At 40.7% G+C, this 27,479-nt stretch overlaps 1 protein-coding gene across 2 annotated transcripts in view; it reads right to left on the bottom strand.

Moving 5' to 3' along the window:
• Positions 1 to 4,328: 4,328 nt before the first annotated feature.
• Positions 4,329 to 27,479, bottom strand: part of CDC42BPB (CDC42 binding protein kinase beta) — a 64,759-nt gene continuing 41,608 nt past the window's right edge. Inside the window, exons 21-37 of one of the 2 annotated variants that reach the window (XM_018082179.1) lie at positions 26,237 to 26,326; positions 25,725 to 25,814; positions 25,225 to 25,330; positions 22,727 to 22,863; positions 22,011 to 22,150; positions 20,370 to 20,451; positions 17,030 to 17,246; positions 16,568 to 16,630; positions 13,246 to 13,842; positions 10,178 to 10,275; positions 9,982 to 10,066; positions 9,707 to 9,827; positions 9,496 to 9,613; positions 8,520 to 8,558; positions 8,282 to 8,390; positions 8,119 to 8,189; positions 4,329 to 6,077 (exon numbers count right to left, since the gene is read on the bottom strand). In XM_018082179.1, coding sequence (XP_017937668.1) covers positions 5,946 to 6,077; positions 8,119 to 8,189; positions 8,282 to 8,390; positions 8,520 to 8,558; positions 9,496 to 9,613; positions 9,707 to 9,827; positions 9,982 to 10,066; positions 10,178 to 10,275; positions 13,246 to 13,842; positions 16,568 to 16,630; positions 17,030 to 17,246; positions 20,370 to 20,451; positions 22,011 to 22,150; positions 22,727 to 22,863; positions 25,225 to 25,330; positions 25,725 to 25,814; positions 26,237 to 26,326 — 2,295 coding nt within the window. In that variant the 3' untranslated portion in view covers positions 4,329 to 5,945. The remainder of the gene's footprint in view (positions 6,078 to 8,118; positions 8,190 to 8,281; positions 8,391 to 8,519; positions 8,559 to 9,495; positions 9,614 to 9,706; positions 9,828 to 9,981; positions 10,067 to 10,177; positions 10,276 to 13,245; positions 13,843 to 16,567; positions 16,631 to 17,029; positions 17,247 to 20,369; positions 20,452 to 22,010; positions 22,151 to 22,726; positions 22,864 to 25,224; positions 25,331 to 25,724; positions 25,815 to 26,236; positions 26,327 to 27,479) is intronic. The other variant, XM_018082181.2, reaches the window with a different exon arrangement.

A 27,479-nucleotide genomic window follows, 5' to 3' on the forward strand; every position in this document is an offset into this window, starting at 1 on the left:
GAGATGTTTCCATGGTGCCTGTGCGAGCAGCCGCAGCGTCCGCAGGCCCCGCACCGCGGCTGGGTCTCGCTACGCGGGAGGGAGGCAGCCACATCCATACTTTCTGCCTGCGAGAGCCTTTTCCTCTTTTTTCCCCTTTCACATCAGTTCATTGCAGGTGACTGTGTCTCCTCCAGCTCACAAGCCTTTAAATGCACATATACACGAGTTATCTTTCCAGGGCTGGGCCGACGCAGCGCTGCACGCTGGAGGCCGCTGCACCAGGCAGCCCATCACACCGGCGCTGCCCCGTGCAAAGAAGGGGCTCAGGGCCATCCCCCAGGGAATCCCTCGGATTCACACAATGTGTGAATTCACTCACATCCGGAGTGAATTGCTTCCTTCCCTGGCTACGTTTGGGCTCCTCACTCCAGGGTTATGAGGGCTCGCGGTGGCTGCATCCCTGCGATGTGTGCTGAAGGGAAGAGGTAAGAGTATCCTGTGGCCACATGCTGGGGAAGGGAAAAGACATTGGCAACAGGGACCATTGCACAGGATGGGGGCAGGATGCTGTCCTTCCCCTGCAAGCAGCCAAGGACATCAGCTCTGCGTCCCACCCGGGCACCCTGGGATTTCAGGGTGAGCCACGGTCAGGCGTGTGGCCGTGCAGTGGGACAGGCTCCTGGGACACATCACCGACCGCACAGCAGGTGAGGCAGCCCACCCTGTGGCACGGATCACCGCCTGCTCACCCCTCCGTGTTGGGGTGTATGGATTTGCTGTTGGCGAAGCTTCATTTTTAAAATGCATTAGCAGCTCGAGGTCACTTACAATAGAGGCTTTAATTAAAGTAGAGATCAATTTTTGTCAGCGCGCGGGCAGAGCACAGTCTGTACTTTTCCGTCAGGAGCCACGTCCGCTCGCTCGTACAGAACGCACCGCAGGGAGGGGGGAGCTCTGCAGGAAAAAAAAAAAAACCCGAAGCACCAGAGTCAGTTTGCGACGCCGGGGACCAACAGCTGCCGAGAAAAACAGCTGTATCCATGATCGCGACTCCGCGCACCGGCGCACGCAGATAGCCCGCGGTGCAGGCAGGGCAAGGCAAAGGGGCTTGGTACGTAATAGTGTCTCCCGGGATCCTGCCTAAACAAGGAATTTAATTCGCAGACATCTTTGGTAAGCAGCATATTAAATGGGTGGTTGCCGAGGCTGTGCGCGGCGCGGCACCTAATGGCTTTGTTTTGCTCTTGGTCCTGAGAGTCAGGGGTTCCCCGTGGGACAGACTAATTCAAAATGCGTTAGTGTCAATGGCAAGACCTCAGGAATCATTCCTTCCCTAGATCTTAAGAGAAAAAGCAACTTGCACACTATTAATGGACACCAACTCATATCACTGTTCCTTCCCTTTGCACGATACAGCAGCTCACAGAAGTTGTGCAAACCCTGACTCAGACTGGCACAGTGCTCAAAATACTCCCAAACCTAAAGACAGACTTGGTCCACTGAATTTCTTTTTAAAAATCTTTTTAGCAGGAGGTAGCAGCAGCGGAAGGGAGGGCGTTTGGCAAGGACTGGTCTCACCGGAGTGCAGGAGCTGGCCAAGGCGCTGCGGGGTGACAGCTGAGTCTTGGCCATCTCCTCCATCAGCACACAGGGCTCTGCACTGCCCGTCCTCACGGGACCGCAGGGACTGCGTAAGAGATGGGAAAGCAGGCGATGCTGAAAAAAATCTGAGGGTTTTATCTATGAGAAAGCAACCAATAAAGCTGCATGAACCTGTGCAGTCAGATGACAAAAAAGTGCTGCAGCTTACTGGGGAGCAGGGAAAATATTTGCTGCAAGGACAGGGAAGGGGCTCATTCCTGAGTCCATGTTCCTCCTCTGGCTGGAGCACAGCACTGCAGCTTCCGCTGGCTGAGCACGTCCTGCTGTCTTCTGCTCCTGTCCTCAGCTAACCCCGCCGGCAACGCTGGCCGGAGCTTCAGGCACCGCTGGGACATGCTCTGCCACCATTTGGCTTTCCCAGGCATCCCGCACCAGCCCTGCAGCTGATGCCCGGTCTCATAGTCACCCCGTCCCCAGAAACATGTTTAGGAGGCTTTGCAAGGGAGCACTGAGATCTGCAAGGCAGCACCGAGATCGTATGGCTCTTTCCAATCACTGTGCTTTCTGTCCTAGCCACAGGGGGCAGCTCTCACCCCATAGGAAGGGCTGCCCTGCACTGGGAGAGGGTGGCAGCAGCCACAGCTCTTGCCACACAAGCTGTGAGAAGCCCCAGGGCTGTAAGGGTTAATTGAGAGGGGAGCCACATTTTCAGGGGTGCAAATGGACAGAAGGCACAGCAATGGAAGGCAAGGGCTGGGCAGGTGACTGCTGCTTTTTGGGTTGTCCTCCCTTCTGACTGCTGGAGCTGTTTCAGACAGGGTGCAAACTGGAACATGAGATGTTCCAGTAGCCTGGCATACAAGAATGCCATGTCTTTTTTTCCTTTTTCTTTTAAAATAAGCTAGGCAAGGTTTTTGGTCAGGATGCATGCAACACCTTCCTTTAACTAATATTTTGCTTAACTGCACCTCAAGGTGCAGTGCAGTTCCCACAGTCATCTCTTCCCTCAAACACTTTCCTGCTTCTCAAGTGCTTTAGGCTTACTCTTAAGGTTTTTACACATCTGCTCTCTCCCAGGGATGCCCAATCTGGTGCTGTGCAGAACAACAAGGGTGCCTGCACCTCCAGCATTTCTGTGCTGAAGCCCCCCCGTGACTTCCCTGAGTTAAACACTTACCCTGCAAAGATAAAGTGAGTGTTTACACACACCCCTCCAGCAGATTGCACCTATTTAGGAAGCTGTTTATTCTCAGCACATCTGTTCTGTAGACAGAGGTGGTGGCAGATGAGTTTAGGTCTAGGGTGGCAAGAACACCATGATGTATTCCAAAGTACGCAGCTTCGAGGAGAAGGTCTGTGCTAGAAGTGATCAACTTGTTCTGGTGAGTGGTGTGCCCATCACCCCAGCTTTGGGACCTGATGTAATGCCTCTGTGAAAATGGAATGAGCAAAGGAACTGGCAGAGACCAAATTATCCTAATTCCTTGCATAGCTCAATTCCTCACTTTCGATCCTAGACTGGTAGCCTCCAGGGATAAGAAAGCGCATTGTCAGAAGACCATTTCACATCCTGAATTTCTGCATTTCTGAAAGTTCTCCTTAGGGCTCAAGAGGATTCTTTAGGTAACCAGAATCAGAATCCTCAAGGGAACAGATGATTTGCAAAGGCCTGTGGTAGAGGACTTGGGAAGGAATTCTGCTTGGCCAGACTTGAGGGAAGAAAAAAAAATGAAAGAAAAGAATAATGTATTCATATGAGCAATTAATTTATTTTTCTAGAAACGTTCTCCTGCTTAAATTATAACCAAGCCCTGGCACTGCTGAGTGCTATGATTTAATACCCCCATAATTAAAGACTTTGTTGTCATCCTAAGTCCTCACTATGCAGAGAAAAATCAGCTCAAGAGCAGGAGAAATCTTTTTTAAAAGTCAAAGGCTGATTAGCATGAATACTTGTGAGAATGCTTCCGGCACACAGCCTCAAACCTCCTGTCAGCTATCACCCCATCCCCAGGATGGGATGGGTGCACTCTCCCAAGCCAACCTGCCCCAGTCTGCCCAGCTAGGTTTGGTCAGGAAAGGAACAGCAGGGTCCAAAACACCCACTAAGGCCTTCCCTGTTAAGGGTGAGCCAAACCAAGAAGCAATTCAGGCACTCCATTATGGGTGAGGGATGTTTACCCAGAACACACTAGAGAAGATATTGCTCTGCTCTAGTTACAGTGGGCTCTGTGGTGCTCAAATACCAGAGCATGAAGGGAGCTTTAAAAAAAACCCACCCTATATGAGGGGCAGCACCATTCACACACCAATCCTTGAAATGTTCCTAAGCCTTTCTTTGGGACTACTGCTTTGACAAAAAGTCAGAAATATTTATTGTTTTATCACCCTTAAGATGCCTGAATAGATCCTGCAGCCTCCTTACTGTGCTTCAGCCGTAAGGAAGCAGTCACATAAATCGATTAAAAAGGAACTAATAGGGCCAGTGACTCAATGAAATGACAACTCTAACACAAACTGAGGGCACAACATTTTAACACTGTATTCCACCCAAAGGACTTCTGTCTCTCCTGAACATTCATTTACCTGCAGCAACTTGCACCTTTCTCGTAGTGTTCGCCTACAGAGCTTCGAAGTATCTTTCAGTTTATGTAAAACATCCATGTGAACGAAGTGAATTTACCATGAGACTAAAGCAAGTGTCAGTGGCAGATTGTTTTCAGATGTCAAGACAGACGACTATGAACTTTAAAACCTCCCTCTTCTGCTTTATTGACAGGTAAATTGTTCAAAAATGTTCTCACAATTCAATAATTACAAAGACTTAGACTTACATTAAAAAAGTAAAAACCAGAAAACCCCCAAAGCAGTAGTGTCCAGCTCTAACTGAGCCCCTTTATCAAGAATCTGAGAAAAAGAGCAAGTACTGTCGAACACTTAACGTAACAGGATTAAATGTTGACTAGAACACTCAGTTTAAACTAAAGATAAGTGCACGTCCTATACAGTGTTTCAGAAAAGAACATTAGCCATTGGCATATCATTAGCCCATTTAAACCGAATTTTAAATAAGTGACATCCAACTGTCATAAAATTGGCACAGAAGGCACACTAGTGTGACAATGACAAACTGGATATGCCAGCCACGGAATTAATTACAAGCTTTTAATGAAACATGGTCACAAATCCTTGATTACTAAATGTATAATACATGGAAGCATGAGATTAAATATACACGCAAAACATCACTGCACGTGGGCCATCGCAAAATATACAGGAGTGTGTTGTGCATTTTTCTACATGATCAATACTTGATTAATAATCATGGGGTCTTCATGCAGGTGAGGATACAGTTAATGAGAAAAGCAGCACCCCCAGTTACACATCCTTCACGTTCCACTTTGGTAGCCAATAAAGCAGACTGATGTTTTAGTGCGATATAGTCCCTTAGGTCAGGCAGACTTCGAGGGCAATGCGTCCACGAGAAGGCTTGCTAGCTAAACAGCGTAGTGTGTCCTTACACCAAAAAACCCAGGAGAAACAACTTCTCAGGAGGAGATAGGCAGGAACTAGGAGTAAAATTTTTTTTTTTCACAGCAGTAATTACCAGTATTTTAAAAGCCCTGACTAGTGACTGATGAGGACTAAAAAGCAGGGAATGGGTAAAGAGATAACTGGCAGTAGTCCTATGTACAAGACTAAAAAGTTGGTAGAAAGATAGAAAGACAGTTATGCAGCTGTATATGTAATGGCTAAATGATTTAAAAGGCCACAAAACTATAACCAGCTTTCATTTGACTTCCTGGTGATGTTGGAAATGACCTACAGCTTCCTAGCATTCTCCTTAAGATTTAGGAAACAAACAGTTATGGGAAAAAGGGAAAAGTGTATTCATCTGAGGATGTAACTAGACCTGCTCACATTTCCTATTTAGAGGTCCAAATTCTGTCTAAAAGGATTTCCTGCTAATCAGACATTACATCATTCTATAGAAAAATAATATTCCTGATATTGTAGCAACATTATCAGTATCTCTCTCTATTTCTCTTTCACCATAAGAATAAGACTATTTACTGGTGGCCTTAAATGCTCCTATGCAATAAAACCATGTCACAGCTGTGCAGAAAGGAACCAACCATAGCTGAGCAGTGAACAATTCTGCATAAAAAGCTTGATCGCTATTAGTAAAGAATTTTCTTCATTTCAATAGTTTGTATCTACAATCTGGATATATAATTATTCTTGTACAACACTAGAGAGTCTGTGTCAGTCTTGGCACTAGCATCTGAGTCAGCTTTGCCCTGCTCTTGAATACCATGGAGTAGTGGATGACCGGAGCTGGAATGGTGAGAGCGGTAGTGTTATGCGTCACAGGTTGACTGGTCCAGTCCATCTAGCGTAAGCTGATTCCTATGAGGAGAGTTGGGACTTGGGGGACCGCTTGGATTTGAGCTGTTAGATGGAGTAGAGTGTTTGGTGGAGTCTGAATCAGGCTGTTAACGAGAAACATTAAAAAAATTATGTTTACTTAAAGTGAATTCTTTATACTCAAGAGCTTTCAAAGGTACTCAAAAATTAGGGTGAGCAACACCTACGAAGCAGTGTGCATTACATTAATTTCATAGTTAAACATTCATGCAAGTACTTCCATTATCATCAACAGGCTGTAGTGTAGTCCCAAAGGTGACCTTCTGACGTAACAGGAATTATGGTAAAGTATGTGGAAATCGCTACATCTCCAGCTCCTCTCTGTTAGCCATTGCAAAACTTTCCTGATGGAATGCATCTGTCTGTTCACTGTTGTTCAGAACTTACCAGCCTGCAATTTCTAGGTAATTTTTATAGCCCCAGAGGAGGTTAATCTACCCATGTAAACATGTAAACAATTACAGTCAAATCATCCTCAGTTTGGTGAGAAGGAAGGAAACAAGCATGTGAACTGTCTACAAAACAGCAACAAGCATGTGAAGTGCCCGACAAAAGAGTGAAGGTTGCCAAGAATCAGGCTGGAGATCTGGAAACAGAACAGACTTACTGGATACATCCTACGTCAATATCTAATAAAGACTATCCACAGTTATTTCCCCAGTGTTAGATTAGTTGTTGGATATTTGCCTTCACAGCCTGGTCTCACTTCAACAGGATGGCTGGCAAGATTCCCACTATTTTGGTGAGTTACAACTCTGAGCACTGCACACATTCACAGCTAATGAAACACTGCACAGGAAAAACTGGTACCATTGCAGCAAGTTATTTTCAAGAAAGGGAAATATATATTTAGCAAATAGATTGAAAGGTAACATCCTTCGAGAACACTGTTCACAAGATTTTGCATGGCTTGAACAATAATAAGATCATCTATAACAAGATTATCCTAACATGATCCAGTTCATGCTGCAATAAAGCCAAAAGCTACAGGGAAAAAAGTATAAAGCCAAAAGGTGTTATTAGAGCCTCTTTCCAGTTTCACACTACAATTTTTGAACATTTAGAAAGTCACAAGATATTGTAAGATACACCAAAAGAGAAAAGATTGTAAAAAGTCCCCTTTAGAATCTATCATTTGTACCTACAAACTGCAAGTATTTTTACAGCATGGAATATAATGGAATTTGGAAAGGATGTGCAGAATAACTAAGTCAACTAACATAGTCCATCATCATCACCTTTGAAAATCAAGCCTGTTTAGAGATCCCCATTTTCCTGTGCTTTTAATAGCTTACTGAAGGTGACAAAGGAAGTCAGAACATGACTGTAATCAGAACTCTGGACTTGGGGTGTACTAAGGCATCCTGCAAAGGTCTGGCTTCAGGAAAACATGCTTAAAAATCCAGAACATTACATGGGCTTGCAGTTGGGTATCAAAAAGCACTAAAAAAGATCTTGATCTAAGCGTTTGTTCTCGCAGGACCACTAACACTTTCTTTCCTAACACTTTAATTGCACAGACAGTCCCTCAGGAAAGCTTGGAAGAAGCTACACACATGATAAATCAAGGAAGCAAAAATCATATATCTTCTCTATTTAGATTCAAGAACACCAGTTTTGTACAGCCTGGACACTTTTGGTTTGGTGACTACTGGCATGTACTCTTACTAAAACCAATTTTATATATTTTAAAATATGATTTCTTCTCAAGTTACATGACAAAATGTCTTCCTTAAGGCAGCACAGAAAATTACTTAACGAGTCATATTACTTTGCTATTCTATGCTAATAGCCCAGAGAACAATTTTAGGAGCTTTGAGGACATTTCATCAATTAGTCAAATTTGCCTTGCCTATAAAGCTTAATCCAAGACATAATACTTCTTAAAATATCACCATAAAAAGATCTTTTCACAGCTTTGCTTTTGTGCTGGCATATCTAACTTTCAAACGTATATTAAAGGCTGGAAAAAAACATTTGTGGAAGGAAAACATCTCCATAAACGTCTCTATGAAATATTTCCTAGGAAATGTAATTTATTGGAAAAAGAAAACAACCTACGTCAACAGGATATCGCCAGTCTCTGTTTAACAAAAGCTATTTTACCTCTTTGTCAAACTCCTGGTCAGGGTCGGACATACTTCGGGAAGGCATGGCCACTCCCACATCACTGCCACCTGGAGGGAATAAAGGAAAAAAGGCAGGTTTACACCTCTTGTTGATGCCACAGATTACAGTGCAGAACTGACAAGCTGCCTTCCAGCCTTACTTGATGAGGGCCACGAGATGTAGGTTTTGTTTCTCTGCTGCTGCTGCTGCCGTGAGAGGTTTGCTGCAGACGGACAGGTTTTTTCATCCTGTGCAGGAGGTAGGACACTCTACAGTTGAGATGAAACACCTTGTTAGCCAGCAACAAAGGCTATCCAACGAGAAGTTGTTACTCATGAAAACTTTACTGTGCTTTTGAAGCTATTACAACCCAGTGTTGGTAGAAAAACTGAACTTACTTGACCACATCCACATATTTTCAGTAACAGACACAAACCCTGAGAAAGACAGAGAAAAAACTAAGCCCCATAGCAGCCACTAGAACCTGTCAGCCAGCAAACCCTATATGAAGGGGCAGGGACTGTACCAACAGCTCTGCTTTCCTTCCTCCTCCTGCTGAAAGAACAAATGCCATACCCACATCTGGGCTATCTGAGAAAGACAAGAGAAAGCCTGACTAACAGCTATGAAATGGAGGGTACATACAGAATGTAGAAATGTACCTTCACACTTGTCTTCCCCTTGTGGACTTAACACTAAAATAGCTCACAAAATGATGTATTAGTTAAATACAAAATAAAATTAATGCTAGAAAGCACTGCAACTCACATGCATTTTAGTTACCTCCACAGCATTAGTTTTTTCCCTCTTGTTATTGCTCTAGAATTGGCAAAGTGCCACAAGCATACCATTCCAGTTCCTAACAGTTTGTAGCTACTCCTACCCTTGCTAGGGAAGCAGAGGAGGGACAGGAAGAGGAAGAAAGCAGAGGGGAGCCTTGCAGTGAGGAATGGTCACTCTGGAGAGAGAATTCAGCAGAGATAGGGCTCATGTGATAGACGTGCTCAAAGCCTGTTGGAGGTGATATCAAGAGCAGAATGTCGAAAGGATGAGGGGAAAGGAAATTCATTCTGTTATTTTAAGAAGAGAAACGAGAAAAAGGAAGGAGGAGAGACGGATTATTTACAAAACTACTAACAAGCTCCTGGCAGTGATATCTGTTTCATTCAGTGTCTCATTCATAAGCCAGCTAACAGTATTTCCTTGCACAGGATTTAGAAGCATTACACAGCAGGAAGGTTCACCTTTCTCAAAAGGCTTTAAAGAAGAATTTGGTACAGAGATAATACTTGAAGCCCATACAGCTCATCTTCACAGTTTTTGTGATCAAGAACAAATGCACATATATCTCTCTCCCTTTAAAATGTATTTTACCAGTGGGAGGTCCATGAGAACTTGCATTCCATCTCCTGGTCCCATATGAGCCACGTGGTTGAAATTTGTTGGGTTAGAAATCATCTTTGACCTTAGCTCAGGGTCTCTAAGCATTTCCCTAAAAGAACAGAGTGATTTTTTTTTAATAAGCATTCCCAGTCTCTGCATGTCATCATACACATTAAGTTATGTGCCACAATTAAATTCTTACCGCCTTTGTTGTAATCGCTCTTCCTCAGGAACTTTAAATACAAATCTTCTTTTGCTCCTGGTTCGAAGCATTTGCTTCTTGCTGTTGTCAGATGTTTCTGGTACACTGAGGCCAGCTCCTGCTGTAATACCACAATGCCATTTCACATATACAGGTACACACTGACCCAGATGTATCCAACACAAATTTCATCCGATGCAAAGGTAATAACACGGTTAAATTTACTCAGTTAGCTTCATATCAGTTCCCCATTTCTCCCCTTGCCCTTTGCTCACCTGCAAACTTGTTCTTGAAATATATTAGTCTCGGTGGCTCGCAGTTAAGGAGGTTCAGTGTGCCATCCATGTTTAATGGTCTGATCTGTTTTGAGGAAGGAGACAGCGAATTAACTCAAGCCCAGCATACACCATGAAGAAACATCTCATTTGAAATTAGCCCAATTAAGTTCAATATTCAAGGAAAATTACTTACCCTTCGCAGGCCAATAGTCTGGACCCATTCCATAGTGTTAACATCAAACACATCAACACCATACTCGCTATACACTGTTACATAAGAAGAATTGCAACCTGGACAGATTAAAAACAAACAGAAAACCCTAATGTCATTTCAGTAGTCCAGATCTGACATATATTTGAGCAAATTTCAATACTTACAAGTTTTCCACTATGTGCGAGACACATTTTAAAACACTGTTTCAAAGCCCCAGTTTCAAATAGAATTTTTTGTGATAATAGACTTGCTAATGACAACTACCAGCATCATGGAAAGATTTAAATTTGACCCTTCCAGTATTTTTAAACCTTCACACTGCCATTTCATGAAATTGCAAAATGGCATCTGAAGTTTTCACATGCATACAAATTTGCTAGGTGGTAGGAAGTGAGCAGCTAGCTTTTCTATGGATTACTTCATTTCGGAAGCAGCAAACTAACGATACATCTGCTGTGTGCAGAGGAGATGAGAGGGCCACCATCTGTGAGCTGGGTCGTGAACTCATGATGCAGATCTGTTCTCAATTTCCTTCCTCTTTTGCCAACAATTATCTAGCTTTAGATATTCATGTATGGGTGCTTTCATCAGGTTAACATAAAAATGTCACAGTGCTTAAAGCCCATAACTCATTTTCTTTTCAACTTTTTTTTCTTAAAGCATAAAAGGCATCATCAGACAACTTTATTTTAGGCCAAAAGAAAAGCGGAGATCTCTAGAGCTTCTGCTTATGTAAAGGCTGTGTTCTGATGTAAAGAGCAGTTACTAGAAACTTATGGGATTTAATAGAGAAGAGATGCTTCAATAAGCAAAATGAAAATAACCCAAAAGGACACTAAACACATCACAAAATCTTCTTAGAAAAACTGAAGTAAGGTGTGGTGCTAGTATTAAATTCATTCACACAAAGCCTTGGACAGCTATCATATATATGTATCACAAAAATGATTTATGGTCAAGTATTTATTACAGGGGGTCACAGTTGGCTTGGATGTTCAAATCAAAGGAGAGAACCGAGCATCAGGCAGAAACACCAACTGCTTCTGCCTGACCAGCTTGTAGCCAAGGCTGGCACTTGCGAGTCAGAGCTGATGAGCTAGACCAGATCTTGACTGGTTCCCAGTGAGACATGTCAGTGTCTGCACTGGGCTTGCCCAGGCTACAGCCTGGAGACCTGCTGGCTCCACTGCACTTGAGCCAAGCAGCCCCACGACATCTGCACTGACTCAGCACAGAATCAAGCTGGTGTAGCAGCAACCCAGACAGGCCACCCGGGATAACAGAGCTGTGTGAGTGCAGCCCCTGCCCTCTCCATGTGTGAGGGCACCAAATGCCCCAGAGACAAATTCTCTGCTGTACCCTTAAACCTCTGTACATGGTGCTTTACCACAGTAGAAACCATAACAGGGGGAGAATCAGTTCCACTTCAATGATCTTTCCTATGAAGGCAGATTGAGAGAGTTGGGGTTGTTCAGCCTAGGGAAGAGAAGGCTCCAGGGAGACCTTATAGCACATTTCAGTACCTACAGGGACTACAAGCAAGCTGGAGAGGGACTTTTTACACAGGTATGGAGTGATAGGATGTAGAGTACTGGCTTTAAACTGAGAGTGGGTTTAGATTGGATATTAGGAAGAAATTCTTTCCTGGCAGGCACTCAAACGGGTTGCTCAGAGAAGCTGTGGAAGAAGCTGCTCCATCCCTGGAAGTGCTGAAGGCCAGACTGGGTGGGGCTTTGAGAAACTTGGTCTAGTAGAAGGTGTCTCTGCCCATGGCTGGAGAGTTGAAACTAGATGATCTTAAAGATTCTTTCCAACCCAAACCATTCTGTAATTTTATGACCTCTTGAAGGGAAAGTTAAAAAAAGCCACCATCACTAGTGACAGGCACCAGGACTGAGGATGGAGGACAAGCCTAATGAAAAGGGAAGTAATCCAGGTTCCTTTGGCAGCGAAAAATGTTGCTCTTTCTACAAAAACAGCCCTAGGCCAGTGCCACTCAGGATTGCACATACAAGAAGGTTATAACAAACACTTCTAATAATAACAGACAAGACCATTAACTAGCAAGTCTAGTTTGCTGAAATGCCTAAAACTGTAAAGCTGATTAAGGAAAAGGAAACATTAGTTTTAGCTAATGGTGTTTTAAAGTAAATTTGCCACTACATTGTTTCCTTGGGCCTTTCCTTCAGACTTCTGTACAAAACTAGGTCAGTGTAAAGCAAGCAAACAATTTCAGTCCAAGACAATTAAAATTAAACAAACTGCTATTATGGCCTGGCCTGATCAAACCAACACGCACCTAACTCCTTGCTGCACTGTTTAAACAAAAAGCTATTTCTTGCCTTTGATCATTCAAAATTTTTGAATTGCTATTTGAGCTTCAAATAGGAATCCCAGTTTTATCATCACCTGCCTTTGACTACTGAATACTGAAAAATGCTCTGCATGTAACCTCTATCCTACCTAGCTGATAAATCAATGCTCCTGAAACACGCAGAGTAGTTGAAAAATTACCCTCCACCTACACTATTTTTGGAAATTCTCCCCCTAAAAAATAAAGCCAAAAGGAGAAAAAGTACTACCAGTTCTGCCAAAATTAGTATTTTTATCTCTTGTTATCTTCATGAACCTTTAGAGTTGCAGTTACATTTCTTCTTCAGCTTTCTATTGTACTTTGAGTACAGGACACAGAAGACATCCTACGGACAACTAGATATTTACACTCTCTAGGGGAACAAAAATCTTTATAGAATTTCACAGACAGGTAGTCTTGCACTGTCCTGCATCCAGGATTACTGTCTGTAGAAATTATTTTGCATTCTGCTATTTATTCTCTGTGTCCTGAACAAGACAGAGCTTTTCTTGCAGCATCCAGGATCTCCACATCCAAAACTACCATCAGGAAGAACTTACGTGTCTGTTAACTCACCGAAATTTAAACTGTAGATATTCAAAGACAAACCGAAGCAAAATTGAATACAATGCTGACTATTTTTAGACAAGTAAAGCAGCAACAGGGATATGGCAACAGAAAAACATATACATACTACAGGCAACAGGAGTTGCAGGCCACATTAGTTCCTGCATGCGTGACCTTCGACCTTGCGAATCGACGTATACTCCCATATGGCTGAAGCAAAGCAGGTATTCCTCATTACTGAGCTCCACAGCACAAAGGGCATCAAAAGACTGCTGTGAGAGGAAGATAAGCGAGGGGTCATTAGGATTTACCAGGTTTATAGATTGTCCATCTCCCTGGATGGTCAACAGAGAGAACCCAGACTGGTAGCCAACACAGAGCTTGTCCTTGAACACTGTCATCCACTGTACAATTCCCGGAGCCTGAATTTCACTGAATTTTTTGTGGAAAGGTTTAGTTCTGTGAATTTCATAGCAAAAAACCTGTCGCTTGACAGCCACAAACAAACAAGTAGAAGAACTCTTCTTTAGTGTTCCAGTTGTAATCAATTGGCAGCCTTTAGTTTCTGCAAGCTTAATGTCAAAGTTCCCTTCTGACCCATCCAGAGAGGCCCAGGGGTAAAGGTGGACGTGATGGTTCCGACCACAGATGAGGATGATAATTTTCTCTTTGGGAGCAAGCTCTATCTGGTACACCTTCTTGCAGTCAGCAGCTCGGACTATCACTGCAAAGGAAACAAGAGATGCCATAAGTTAAACAGGAAAAAGCATCAGGCCTGGAAACACTGCAGTATTACACAGTGATGTCTGAAAACGAATCTAAACACAGACATGTACCAGGTGAGGAAGAGCACTTATTACATGTGTTCAATCTCTGTTATCAATTCAGAGAGCAAACAATGAAGCAATTTATAATTTATTGATAAAAAGTCTCAACAACACTTTGTGGGAAAAGGATGCTTAACATGTGGGATAAATGGAGAAATTTTTTTATATAATTTTTATATAATATCATGTGTCCAGTGTCAGATACCACATTTTCTAAAATGGGTCCCACCTTCAGGAAAACATCGGCATCTTCAGTAAATTTTAGAGGAATTCCAAATTAGCAGAATACAATGAGAAGAAATATAAAGTATTTAATGCTGATAACTGAGGAAATAAAATGCAGGCAGATCTCTCAGCCAGATAAGAAAGCAGTACAGTAAGTGAGTGTAAAACACCTATATGGAAAGGCAAAAAATGCTGTGATGGGGAAAGGATAAGAAGGAATGGGTTTAAGCTGCAGGAAGAGAGGTTTAGGACAGGCACCAGGAAAAGCTACCCCACAGCAAGGACTAGTTAGGCTGCCAATGGCAGCTGGGGAGTTTCACTGTTTGAAGCATTTTTTTAAAGCTGGGTTAGAGTCAGCTAAGGGGGTTAGGTACAATGTGTTCTTCTTTTGGGATCGTGGCTGCACAAGCACTTTCAGGAATGCCATGAGTATTTCATGGAGTACAAATAGATGGGAAATACTAAGGTAGGAAACATAATAATCATAAGCCATATCTATATCAAATTATAACTCATTTTCTGTTAGCTGAATGCATTAAAAGTATTTGTAAATGACAATTAACAAAAAAAGGAGAAATATTAACTGGAAATTATATGCCATTTTTTCAGTAATAGTTGAGTAACGTAGCCAAGTTACCGAATTCTGTAAACTTGGTAACAAGACTTTGGCTGTTTAGATCACAAAGCCAAGTGCTGTTGTGGCATCCCTCCACTTGCACAAACAGATGATATGTCTGAAGAAATTCTATGAAATAACCAGCTGTTGGAACTTTGCCAGAGAGAAAAGATTTTTTTTCTAGCTCCAGCTCTAGCTTATTTGTCAAGAATTAAGTGGTCTTCTGACCAAAAATCTTTGATATAAACATCTGGCAGTTAATTAACACTGAAAATTACAAATGCCATAAAATGAAAAAGAGATTACCATTCATAAGAATGCTATTAGCACACAGAACTGGCCATAGAAAACTCCTGCTAAATATCATTTACCTTTAAACCAAAATTGACAATTCATTTTCACATTTACACATGACACGGTGATGCAGGTAATTGTTCCTTTATGAAATAACCTTTCAAATTAGACGTACAATTTTCTTTAATGCAGGAAGCTGTACTGGAATCTCTGGAATTATCTGCATCTCAAGTTATCTTTATATCTAACTACTCAGAGAATGGTGACCACTGGAAGCTTACTCAAAGGAATGGCATTCATTACTCCTAAAAAGAATTTCAAATATGTGCTGTCTCCATGTATAAAGCAGTTTCTCCTGGAACTGGGAAATGTCTTATTCTAAACAAGATGAAGCGATAACATTTTGCTTTTTGACTTAAAATTACATCCCTGATGTAATTTAATTTTGGAAGTCAAAGGAATTAAAAACCTGTATTCATTAGTCTACTTTTACATTGAAATAGAAGTTTTAGCATGACTAAAATCCCGCTTTCAAATAGCCACATACTAAGTCACGTTGAAAAAGGAAATCAAGGAAATCACTGATAAGACCAGCCCTCAGGAATTATAGAATCACAGAATCAGCTGGGTTGGAAGGGACCTCCGAGACCATCAAGTCCAACCCTTGATCCAACACCACCGTGGTTACTGTCTGAAATTCAACAAAGGGAAGTGCAGGGTCCTGCAATCTGGAGAAGAACCCCAGGCACCAGTACAGGCTGGGGGCCAACCTCCTGGAAAACAGCTCTGTGGAGAACAACTGGGGGACACTGCTGGACAACAACCTGTCCACAAGCCAGCAGTGTGCCCTTGTAGCCCAGAAGGCCAAAAAAATCCTGGGATACACTATGAAGAGCATCACCAGCAGGTCAAGGAAGGAATGGACACTGTGAGTCTTCAGAAAGAACTTCAGACTACACTAATCCCATTTTTCCTTAAGCAGAAGGCAAAGTGCACTAAGAACAGGAAGGAAAAAGCAGGTTCAGGATGAAGCATGGAGTTAAGGAAATAGATGATGGAAGGGAGCAAGGAAGCACTTGGCCATCATCGGTGTGAAAGAGAATGTGAGTGGTTGTCACATTTCTGGAAGAAACAGACAATGAGACATGGAGGCTTTGATGGAAAGTCTACAAACTCTGTGTGTGCTGTGCATGCTCTGGGTGCTCAGACATTTTGCTACCTGCTGTGGGAACACAGTTAAGGTGAGAATGTGTCAGAATATGCCCAGTAACTCATCCCTTTAATTTCAGCCAGTCAACTGAATGTAATGATAATGACCAAATTAGTGCTTATATCTCACATTCACTTTTCCTTCTCATCAATTAAGTGAGTGCTTAATACTTACTACACATGAAAGGCTGTTGAGCAACCTATATTACAGCAGCACTAAAAGTTATGGAGCTCATTATTCTGTATGTAATTACTGCATGCATTATGGCCTAACTTACCATCACGGGTCACCTCTATCACATACAGTCCTTCTTCTGAACCAATTGCTATTCTATCTCGATCTAAACCAAGAGAAAAAAAAAGAGCTATTAATTCAGCTACACTTAATCTTGTCTTCAAAACAGACTGTTTGATTTGAACACCTGAAAAAATTTCTGGACAAACAAGATTTTCAGCAGCAAATCGATTTTGTTCAAGTTCACAGTCTGTCAAAAGCATGCTACATACCATATTGCTAAAACAACCTGCTAAACAATTAAACAGTATTATTTACCCCAAGTAGATGAAGAAATCTGAATCTCAATGCAAGATTAACATTTCCCCCCATTATTAAATTCCTATGAAGGAGTTCAGCTGAGGAATTTATTTCAAAGTGTCAGTGCTCTCATTATGAAGCATAAAAGCTCCGTCTAAAAGGTCCAAGAACCCTCACACACTTATAAAAGTTAAAACAATCATACCTACAATAGCAGCAGCTAAACTTGCTTTAATAAGAGGCAGTGTACTGTCATAGGCTTCTTGTGGAATATGCACAACTTGGTTCCTTAGTCTGTTTTTGTGAAGGATAGACTGCAACCCTTCTAGGATTCCAACCCACTTCCTCTTTTCATTCTCATTTTCCGTCAGGATCAGTAGAGAACAAGACTTTGAAGGCAAACCTAAGAGAGAAGCTGTAACCTTTTAACAGACAGAGAAAGTGAAATTAGCTAGAGTAATAAAAGCCCTTTTTGTCATGCAGAACTGTGAAAATGAAATACTTTTCATAACAATGCAATGATGTACGTGGGGGGGATGCACAACACAGTAAAAACGGCCACAGTGTTTCAAAGAAACAAACTAAAAACAACCACTGCACAAGACACAGTGGTTTTGTTTAAAAGTACTCAGTCTTGCTTAATCATTCTGGATCCTAAAATAAGGGCAAGGAATGCTGCATTCCTATCCTTCAACAATCAATACATGGCAGTAAAAGGTTCCTTCCTGCTCTGAACTGGAATTTCAGTAGCATACTATAGTTTGTCCTGATCCCTCCTATCCATGACATTTTAATAACTTATTGAAAGTGACACACATGCCTTCTGAGCTACATGCATTTAAACCCAAAGGCATTGCTATGATCGGTTCTAGATCTTGATTTTGCTACTTAATTTTCAAAATATTTGTCCAAGGGGAGGAGCTCATCATATCTGCATTCAAAGCTCTGGTGGAAAGCGATGTTTGAGACCGAAGTCTGCCTTCTCCTACATGCCCTAGGTAAAACATCCTATAGATCTCAAAGCAGAATGCATTCTAAACAGAAAAAAACTATCCAGGAACTTCTGTTGCCTGAAGTATGCACTTACTAATTCTTAATATTAGTTCTGTGTCCTGCATGAAGAGCTTGAAGGGTTTGTGAGATCATGGGAACTATGCTTTCTGTCACAGAAAAAAGTAACAAAAAGTGCAAAAGGGCAAATCTGAAGGGTGTAACATGGATTAACAGACCTTCAGCCTATATGCTTTCGTAAGAAAATCATCATAAAGGTGGATAATGTGGTTATGCAACACACATATTTCCTGAAAAGAGAGAACTGCACAATAACACTCATGTCAAACATAAAATATATCTGAAAATAAACCTGGGACAATAGGATATCAAAGACAGGACTCCAGAAGTAAGATGAAGGCGAAGGGAGGTAGGAAAAAAACCAAGTAGTTTGCGATTGTTCACAGCTCTTATTACTCTGCATAGAGTTTTTTCATGTCTAAACTGTAACTAGGCATTATTATTTTAAAGACAGATTTAGGCATAATGGATAATATTTTTAAGTTAGAAAACAAAACCAAACCAGACTCCAGCTAAGGCTTTCCCTTTGAAGTACCACCATGTATTACTCCTCTCAGTCTTTTGAAGGTGGCATCTTACATATAGTCAAATGCAGGAAAAAATGTGAGAAGTCATATGCATATACCTTGCATTATTCATCATACAAAAATCCAGCATTTGCTAGGAAACTCAAGATTTCTTAACTCAAACTGCTAAGCTGTGGAAACACTCCAATACAGACTGCAGTATCTAAATGGCAGGACAGCCCAACATCCAGCTTTAAAAACTGGTTGCCAAGTAGAAATGTTGGAGTCTGAGACAAGTCCTTCCTCTTCTTGAATTCATGAGGGGTCAGAGGTGGTCACAGGTCATTTTAGTGTTTGGCAGCATTCTGGTATTGCTTTCTGCTGGTGAAAGATCCAGAAGAAATGAAAATCTGTCTTTGGTGGGCCGCCAATATCATAATGTGTTATGTTATATGGCACATATGAAAGAAGGACTACATTTTTACACAGATTACATGAAGTAACAGTTTTAACTGTTATGTAGAAGCTACTCTATGTCTTTATGTTAGCAAGAAGCAAATCTAGAATTAAATGAAATTAAGAAAAGAGACTCTTGCACCAGATATTAATGGTTTCCAGATTTAGAAATTTCTTCTTTTGAAGGGGGACATAAAACTAAGAAAAAGAGGTGGACTTTGGCAGCATCTCCTCTGGTATCTAAATGGATTTACTCTAACACCAGGCTTCCAGTTAATTTATCAGATCTCTTTAGCAGCAGATAATCTGATCAAACCATGGAGATATTTTGTAATGTCTCTCTCTACAAGTATTATTACATGCGGATATTTGACAGAAGTTTTATTTTTTTCTTAGATGCTCTTTCACTTAAAAACTGCAGGCAGAAATTAGAGCAGCAAGTCAGGCAGGCTAAATTGTATGGATGCCTTGTTCTTAAACGAATGAACCACCATTCTGCATAGCATATTTTCTCTCCTCAGAAGCTCTTTCCCACAGTATTCCACATTTGCTAATTTAAGAAGAGAGCAGGCAGATGGAAATTAAAAAACAAACAAACAAACAAAAAAACCAACAAAACTCAAAACAGAAACATGTAAGAGGAAAATTAAGGTAAAGGTAGTAGTAAACTAAAGCATAAAATTCCACTGCAGAAAATATTTCTAGAAAAAAGCAGAAAAGCAAAGACACATAGGCAGTCAAGTACAAAGACATTTCCTAAGTAAAACCCTAAAGGACCAAATGATAGGGACTGCATGTGACTGTCAGCTCTTTGCTTTCCATGTTTCACTGACTTGATTCTAAATGACTGAGGATCAGAGATGTTGAAAACAGTGAGTTTCTGTATTCAAATGCAAGGGATTATAGATACTGGCTACTATGTACTCTGCTCTAAATTTTAAAATTCCAGATTAAATGTAATTCACATAAAACCTAGGAAAGAAGTTCCTGTTGTTAAAAACTAAATACAGCATTCAGATAGAACCTAAATCAGCTAATTATTTTCTCTTATTTTATTTTTTCCTACTGTACTTAAATACGTAATTAAAGAAACTGAAATTTCAAATGTATTTCTTAAATACAAGATAATACACAGCAGACTAGAATCAATGAGCACAACCCAGCTTCAGAATATTCTATTACAGCATCAGTTCCTAAAGCAAGAGTCCAAAGCTAAGCAAGAAAAAACAGAATCTGGTAATACCAATGCAAGAAGAGACAAAACATACTGAATTATAATCAAGAAAATAAAAAAAGCCAAACTTTTTATACAAGGAAGCAGTGAAAGAAGGAGAACTTTTTTCTTTACAGTTCAGATATGAGTACCACCATATTGTTCCTCTACACAGCAACCCTTGTAAATTCTTACACTTCTGCATAACTCAATCAACATTATATATGGATAATGTATGCCATTCTCAAAACACTGGTATTCAACTTGCATTTCATTCATGAGTAAATTGGTTGCCATACCCTGAATATACAAGGGATGTCTTTACGAGTTGCATGTATTACATCCGATGCTAGGACAGAGCTCACACAAAAATCTTCATCTCTAGTAAGAAAGAGAGCAAGAGAATTACATACAAGCACACACTAACATTATTCAGTACCATCTAATTGGTATCACCACTGTTCCAATAGGCTGCCATCTCCTAACACCGCACAGAGGTCACAACTGCCATCACTGCTTTGTTATGCTCTAACCATCCTTGACCCAAACAACTCACAAGCTTCAGTTATGTTTCTACAGCATTTGGTAACTCAGTCCACCTGAAGTTAAGTGGGGTGGCTTTGTGTAGTTTTGGTGTACCAACCACACCTATTCTACAATTAGAAGCAAGAATATTGCTCTTCCAGCCCAGCAGACACATTAGAAATGAATAATTCATACCTCAATGTGTAGCAAGAGAGGGGCCTTTGGAAAAAAAGAAAAATCACATAAAAAGCTCTTGGCAACATAATTATAGTTTGTGGGATTCAAATAAGGGTTTTCAAAACAGCTAGATTTTATTCTCTATTACAGTAAAATAAACAGACATCAGAACAACTTTTGCATTTCAGAGTGCTCCACCCCAGAGGGCTTGTCTACACAAGCCTTTTTAAACTGAATTTGACCAAGTTGATCACCATAATTGCCAATTTTAGTGCAAAGATGACACTAATGTCTGAAACTTGCCCATGATAAAATTCATAGCTGTGGTGGTTAACATCTATTAAAAACATCTAAGAATCCTCAGAAGACAGCCTCAAAGAGGTAGCTACAATAAGCAGATAAAGGATGGGACAGTTGGTATAATATCTGGCTGAGTTGCTTCAAGCAATGTACTGATGTGAATGCTGCTATTTGCAATACTTCCACGTTTCTGCTCCCACTGCCAGCATGTCAGGGAGCTGACACTGACAGTTCTCAGTGACTGTGAGGACAGCACAGCACTACTGGTGCAACCCCACGCTACTACTGTCTGGAAAAAATATAGATCAAGGTGCCTGTGAATGCAAACTTTATATTCAACAGAGATACAAAGGTGCTGTAACATTAAAAGGTATTACACTTTCTTGATATTTCCATAAATTTTAATAAAAAACCCTCTTGGTTACTCTGATCACTGTAAGTCTCAGATCTTTTGTAGACAGTGTTCAGTGGTTCAAATGATTCCCCATGAAATAATAACTCCTTTGAGATGGCAGGGTCAGAGCCATTTGCAGTGTAAATTAGCTGGTGCTCTTCTGTAGACTACTTCAGTTTTTCTAATATTGCTGAAATTATTTGCTATGGGATGATCTGTGACTCAATGTTGAGGTCAGAGTGTACGGGAAAAGCAATCTACCAAAGTACATTTGCTTCCCACAGATGCATATGGAAGTCTAGGAAGAAGCATGCTAATTCTGTAAATATTGGTGACAGTACTATAAGTGACTACAGAGTCACTTAAGTGACTTCTTGCTGAGCCCAATCTATCAGCCTAAACTTAGCTGCAGTCTATATACAGAACACACATATCTTCTCAGACCAGAGCTGTCATAATGTTATAGCTTCTTAGGTACTATAAATAAATACCACTGTTAAGAAAAAAGTACAGAGGATTTCTGCTCTGTCATAATAATACAAACCTGAGATCCAAGACTTGACTTGCCACAACTCCAGGCTGAGTGGATTTTCCTTCAGGCACATCATATAAGAAGAGTTTACAGTCACAGACAACTGCATAAGCCCTCTGCCACCCCTTCTTAACTCCTGTAGGCTTTGGGACCTGCGTATAAATAACTGATTGCTTATTAAATGTAAGCACACGTAGTAGACACAGAAAGCAAGACATTTAGAAAAGATTATACTAAGATCAATGGAATTACAACACATTCTACTTGCCCTTCCAAATAGTATGAAAAATGTCAAGTAATCAAGCAATCATTTCTCCTCTCTTAAATTCAACCACTCCTTGTTACAGTTTAATAAATATACTCAGGCTTGTATAAAGGTATTAGGCTTGTATACTGCACAAATGCCAAAACGGTAGCACAGTTTACCTTTTATATTGTGTTTACATCAACAATGACAGAAATTCTTTCTTAAACCATTCTTTTTTTTCCCTTGCTGCTTATGAACATTGTAACTACTAATCTACTGACCTTCAGCTCTTGTAGTAAAACCAAGTGTTTCTCCCACATCTAAAGCAACAAAGGTTAAATAAGTTACACGATGGCACACAGAGCCTTAGGGCTTTAGCACTATTTAGGTGATCTGTTTAAACATACTTAGAGGTTCCAAGCTGCATAGCTGTAAGTGAAGTTTAGTATTCTTCTCTTGTCCAAGAACAAAAGACTGTTACCTTGACATAACCTTTATAGGCGGTTCCTATTCCTCTTTGCACATCTACTCCAAGAGGCCTTTTGGCTTGCTCAGGGGGTATAGGGCAGACCTGAGGTGCACTGTCCTTGCAGGAAACATGGCATGCAAATGAACACACTAAGTACAAAAGAGAAAATTCACAGTGAAATGCATGTATGAGTCAACAGGTGATTAATGTAGTCTACACTCAGCAAATTAATTAATCACACTGAAACTGGCAAACAGCTCACTTGCAATAGCTCACTATGCTGAAGGAGTGAACACACTTAGATATTGAGTGAGACTCTCCAAAGCTCTTTTATTTCCTCTTTTTAGCCTATTACATCCACAAAGGGCAGGAACTGAGTTCACATTTCAAGGAAATGGAGTTTGGCAGCCTCACTGACGTTAAGCACCAACCAGTGACAGAAGAGAAACAGTATTAGTAAAGGAGGAATAAAAATTACAGGATAGTGATAATAGCTGTTTAATTTGATCCAAGTATGCAAGGACACTGCAAAGACAAAGTAAAACTAAATCAACTAAAAAGACAGAAAGGGTTAAACTAATAAATACAAGATACAGACTTGAAAGCATAAATGAAATAGAAACAACGGACAAGGACTGAAATACTGCATGAAAATGGCATATATATATATATTGCCCAGAGATCAAACAAGTTCAAATAAGCAGCAAACATCTATACTAGTCATTGCATGCTTTCTTACCATTTGCACCATTTTGTACCCCTTTATGCTGCACCAGTAAGGGACAAAGGTCTCTATTGTCTCTTGCCTATAGAGCACTTCATACAGAAGCAGTACACACAAAAAACTCATATGCCATTTTACATGAGACAGACTACAGGAACTGCAGAATGAGTTAATGTGTTATACTGAGGCATTCAACTCACAGCTTATTGGTCAGATCTTTCCACAGAGATTCTGCTTAATTTGTCCCAGCTACCCTGTTTCTCCCAGTAGGCTTGGGAAGGCAGCAGGAGAAGGGCACAACACTCTGATCTATCCTGTGTATCTTTCTAACCATATTCTCAGAAGTGGGAATCTGGCAGCTATCCTAGGTACATTTAGTCCTGTAATTATGAAGTGTCAAAGGATTCCAAAAAACCTGGAAACAGCCTGCTTCTGCTAAAGCCATAGACTGGGCAACAAACCTCCTCCTCATGATGCCTGAGGGAAGAGACAGCAGAGAAGGCAGCCCCGAGCAGGCTGCCTGGCTTGTTCTTTGAGCTACTGTCTGCTCCCAAGAAGGCAGGGGTTACCAAAAAGTCATACATGCAAAGTACTGTAGGTGCTCCCCAAGACCAGGTAATAAACTCAGCTCTTCGAGGAGGTATCATAACTATTTAGGACTGTGCATATCAAGGCACACCAGTTGTGGAATAGGGAAAATCCACAGGATTTTCACAGTCTGTTTCACAGGCCTTTGGAAGTGTAGCTGTATTTTACCATAGTCTCCAGCATTAAAAAGAGGAGGAACTGGGAAAAGTAAGTGATTGAGAGTGGAACATGGCAAAGTTTTGTTCTACTGGAATCATCTCTATTCTTATGTGAATGTGATTCTAGTTTTTTCTGTAGCTATTAATATCTGCTGTGGAATAGGCAAACTGGAAAACTAATGATGCAGAGCTTAATCAAAACACATGAGACAGAAGAGTGAAGCTGATAGCTACACTAAGGGAAAAAGACAGTTTCAAGCTTGTAGAAAGAGACCCAAAACAAAAGTTCAGAACTGTCAGCAACAGGAGACAAAAGGCAGCCCCAGGGCAAGTGCTGGCAGAGTGATAGGTCCTCTTGGGGAAGAACTGCCACCAGAAGATCTGCCAGGAAAAAAAGCCCTGAAGGGCAGATGAGGCAATCTAAATGTGATACTGAGGGTGTCAGTGGAGAGGGTGTCACTAGCAAGACTAAGCTGGGCACAGAAATAAGGTTATTTATACTGTAGTGCCTTCATCGGATTTGTGACCTATTTAACTGAGTTCATGTGTCCAATCAAGATACAGTAAATATTTTCAAATAAAAATACCTCCCTATACTTGAACACAGAATTCAGTAGTGACACATGCATCAGATAAAGCATTTTAAATAAAACTAATGGACAGCAAGACAAGCTACAGATGAAATAATCTAGCAAATGGTCCTCTCAACATTCAGGGTTTATGATTAGGATAACATAAAATAGACATAATCAGATCATTCCCGTAGTCTTCTCTACTACAGCAACAGAAACCAGTCCTGCCTTCCCCGCCCCCTCCCTCGCACTGTAACAGCACTAATGTTAGCAGAATTAATTAGCAATATGAAATCATACATCATCATCATACTTCTAAAGGGATGCAAAAGAAAGGAGAACCATTCAGTGGCAGCCACTCCTTTCTTTCATTCCCTCCCCAAAGAAATGGTTGTCTTCAAATACATTAGTGTTTTGGGATGCTTTTCGAGGGACTTGCTGAAAATATAAAAAGTTTCACTGACTCACCGTCACAGGCATAACCTTGTCGAACTAATCCCACCATAAGAGAGGTGCAATGACTACACTGAGTAGGACTTGTGAATGACTTGATATTGAGCTGGTGAGCTTTAGGCTGAAAGATACATTCAGGATAAAAAATAACTTCATTTTCTGGACTTAGGTAATGCAAGCACCTCCCTTCACCACCCTGTATCAGTGCGCACATTATGAAACCTGGGCTTCTTTTATGTAAGTGCAGCTTGTAAAAGGTGCTGCAAGACAACAGTAACAGTTTTATTTCCAACTGCAAAAGATACTCAAACTAAAACCTACAACTATTTTTTATCCTCCCGTACAACAAAACAAAACCCATCCATACACATTTGGAAACATTTGATTAAAAACACAGACCTAACAAACACACATATGACAAACCCACACAGGACAAGAACAAACACAGAGGGCTAATTTATAGATTATACTTTTTTCCTTTGTTCTTTAGAATAAGGTCAGCACAGTCCCCCTACCTTTGGTACAGCTAGAGAAATGGACTGAATGGTGGGGGAAGGAGCAGCAGGCATCCTCTGAAGCCGAATTGGTTCCTGAATCACAAGAAACTGTAATTGAGCAAAATAAGGCTTCAAGAATTTGTGTCAAGATTGGGGTAGCAAAGCTTATTGTCTTCTGATTTTTTTTATTTTTTTGAATATGATCAAAAATTTAATTGTCGTAAACATCACCATTCTGATTTAATAGAAACAGATTGTGTTTTAAAGCACTCACAGGAAAGCCTGCACACTAACAAATAAGCAGCAATACAGAAAACATGAAAATGAGGTACATCAACAAACAGAAAGGCAGCGAAAAGGCTTCATTTGCAACTGTCTTCAAAGCAGGTGAAATTAACACTGAGACATTGCAAATAAGCAGCATTCAATCCTGTTTCTTCACGATGAATGCTGCAATATGTATTTTTGTGAACAAGACAGAGAGACTTTCTAGTGAATTACTCTTCAGGGCAAAATAACAGCTTTCTTACTTCTTGTTGTTGCTCTGCAGTTACAACTGAAGTAGATGGTGAAACTTCTGACTTGGGACCCTGCATTTCCTGCTCACTAATAGAGCTGGTCTGCAAAAGCAACAGCAAACATGTTAGATTAGATACCACGTATCTGAATGAAGCATTCTCACAACAACAGAATGGAAACAAAACCCAACCTTGGTTTCTAGATGAAATACACAAACATATAACAACCTTCCACTCTGAAAAAAGATCTTTTCTCAAAACAAACCCTGCCACCTGATGGAAAAGCTGGGCGTACTGAAGTGCAAAACCTCATAGCAGGCAGCTACAATGCTGCAAGTCATCTTCTCACAGCAAGGCTGTGTCTAATCTCTTGCATGCAGGTATGGAATAACGTTTGAGAAGCCTGGCAATCATCCCTAAAATAGCTGATTTCTCATGGTAGCTTACTACACTAGGATTTTTCTAGCACACAGCAGCCAGAAAGTCTGCCACAAGAAAAATTCTTAAAGTAGTAACACTCAATCTTTAAAAAAGTTGTTTAAAAATGTCTACTTAATCACAGTGTCTTATATTTCACTAAAATTTAAGACTAGCATCCATTACAAGCCATCTATTAATTTCACACTTAAATTAGCAACTACTAATTGCCAGCACAAGGGGGAAGTATGCTACAATTCCAGAGCTAAAGCAGCTGGGTGTGGAAGTAGGACTCTGCGTTACTGTACTCTGAGGAAATCATAAAAACCATGATTAACAAACATCAGATTAGACTTCACATCAGTGATGTAATTAGCACTAAAGGCAACAAGTAATGAATCACTCACTTCCCAGCCAGTTTAGACAGGAAGAAGCTTCGCTCAAGTTCAGTTAGCTCACTAAATATGTTCAGATACTTGTTATTTTTGTGTTGTTATGAACTGATCAGTAGGGCTGGGCCATTTAAGATCAAATTGTACCATTATGTAATATGAACAATTTCAAAATGCTAAGTGTGATTCAGCTTTAGCCATATAGATAGTCAAACTATAAAACAAGTAAGCCTCTAAAGAGGTTTAGTGGATTAAGTTACAGAGAAATTAAGGAAGCACAGTATCTAATTTTAGAGGGCCATTTTTACTATGACAGGTCACAACAAAATAAGGACACAAAACTACTATCAAAAACTTACTTCTTCCCAAAAGGCTAGCAGAGAAGATGTAGACGAAGAAGAAACAGAATCCTTTGTTGTAACAGATATGAGGGATAAAAACGATCG

The sequence above is a fragment of the Manacus vitellinus genome, unplaced genomic scaffold (assembly GCF_001715985.3).
Source record: "Manacus vitellinus isolate BGI_N305 unplaced genomic scaffold, ASM171598v3 scaffold_6_pilon, whole genome shotgun sequence".
Taxonomy (NCBI): Eukaryota; Metazoa; Chordata; class Aves; order Passeriformes; family Pipridae; genus Manacus; species Manacus vitellinus.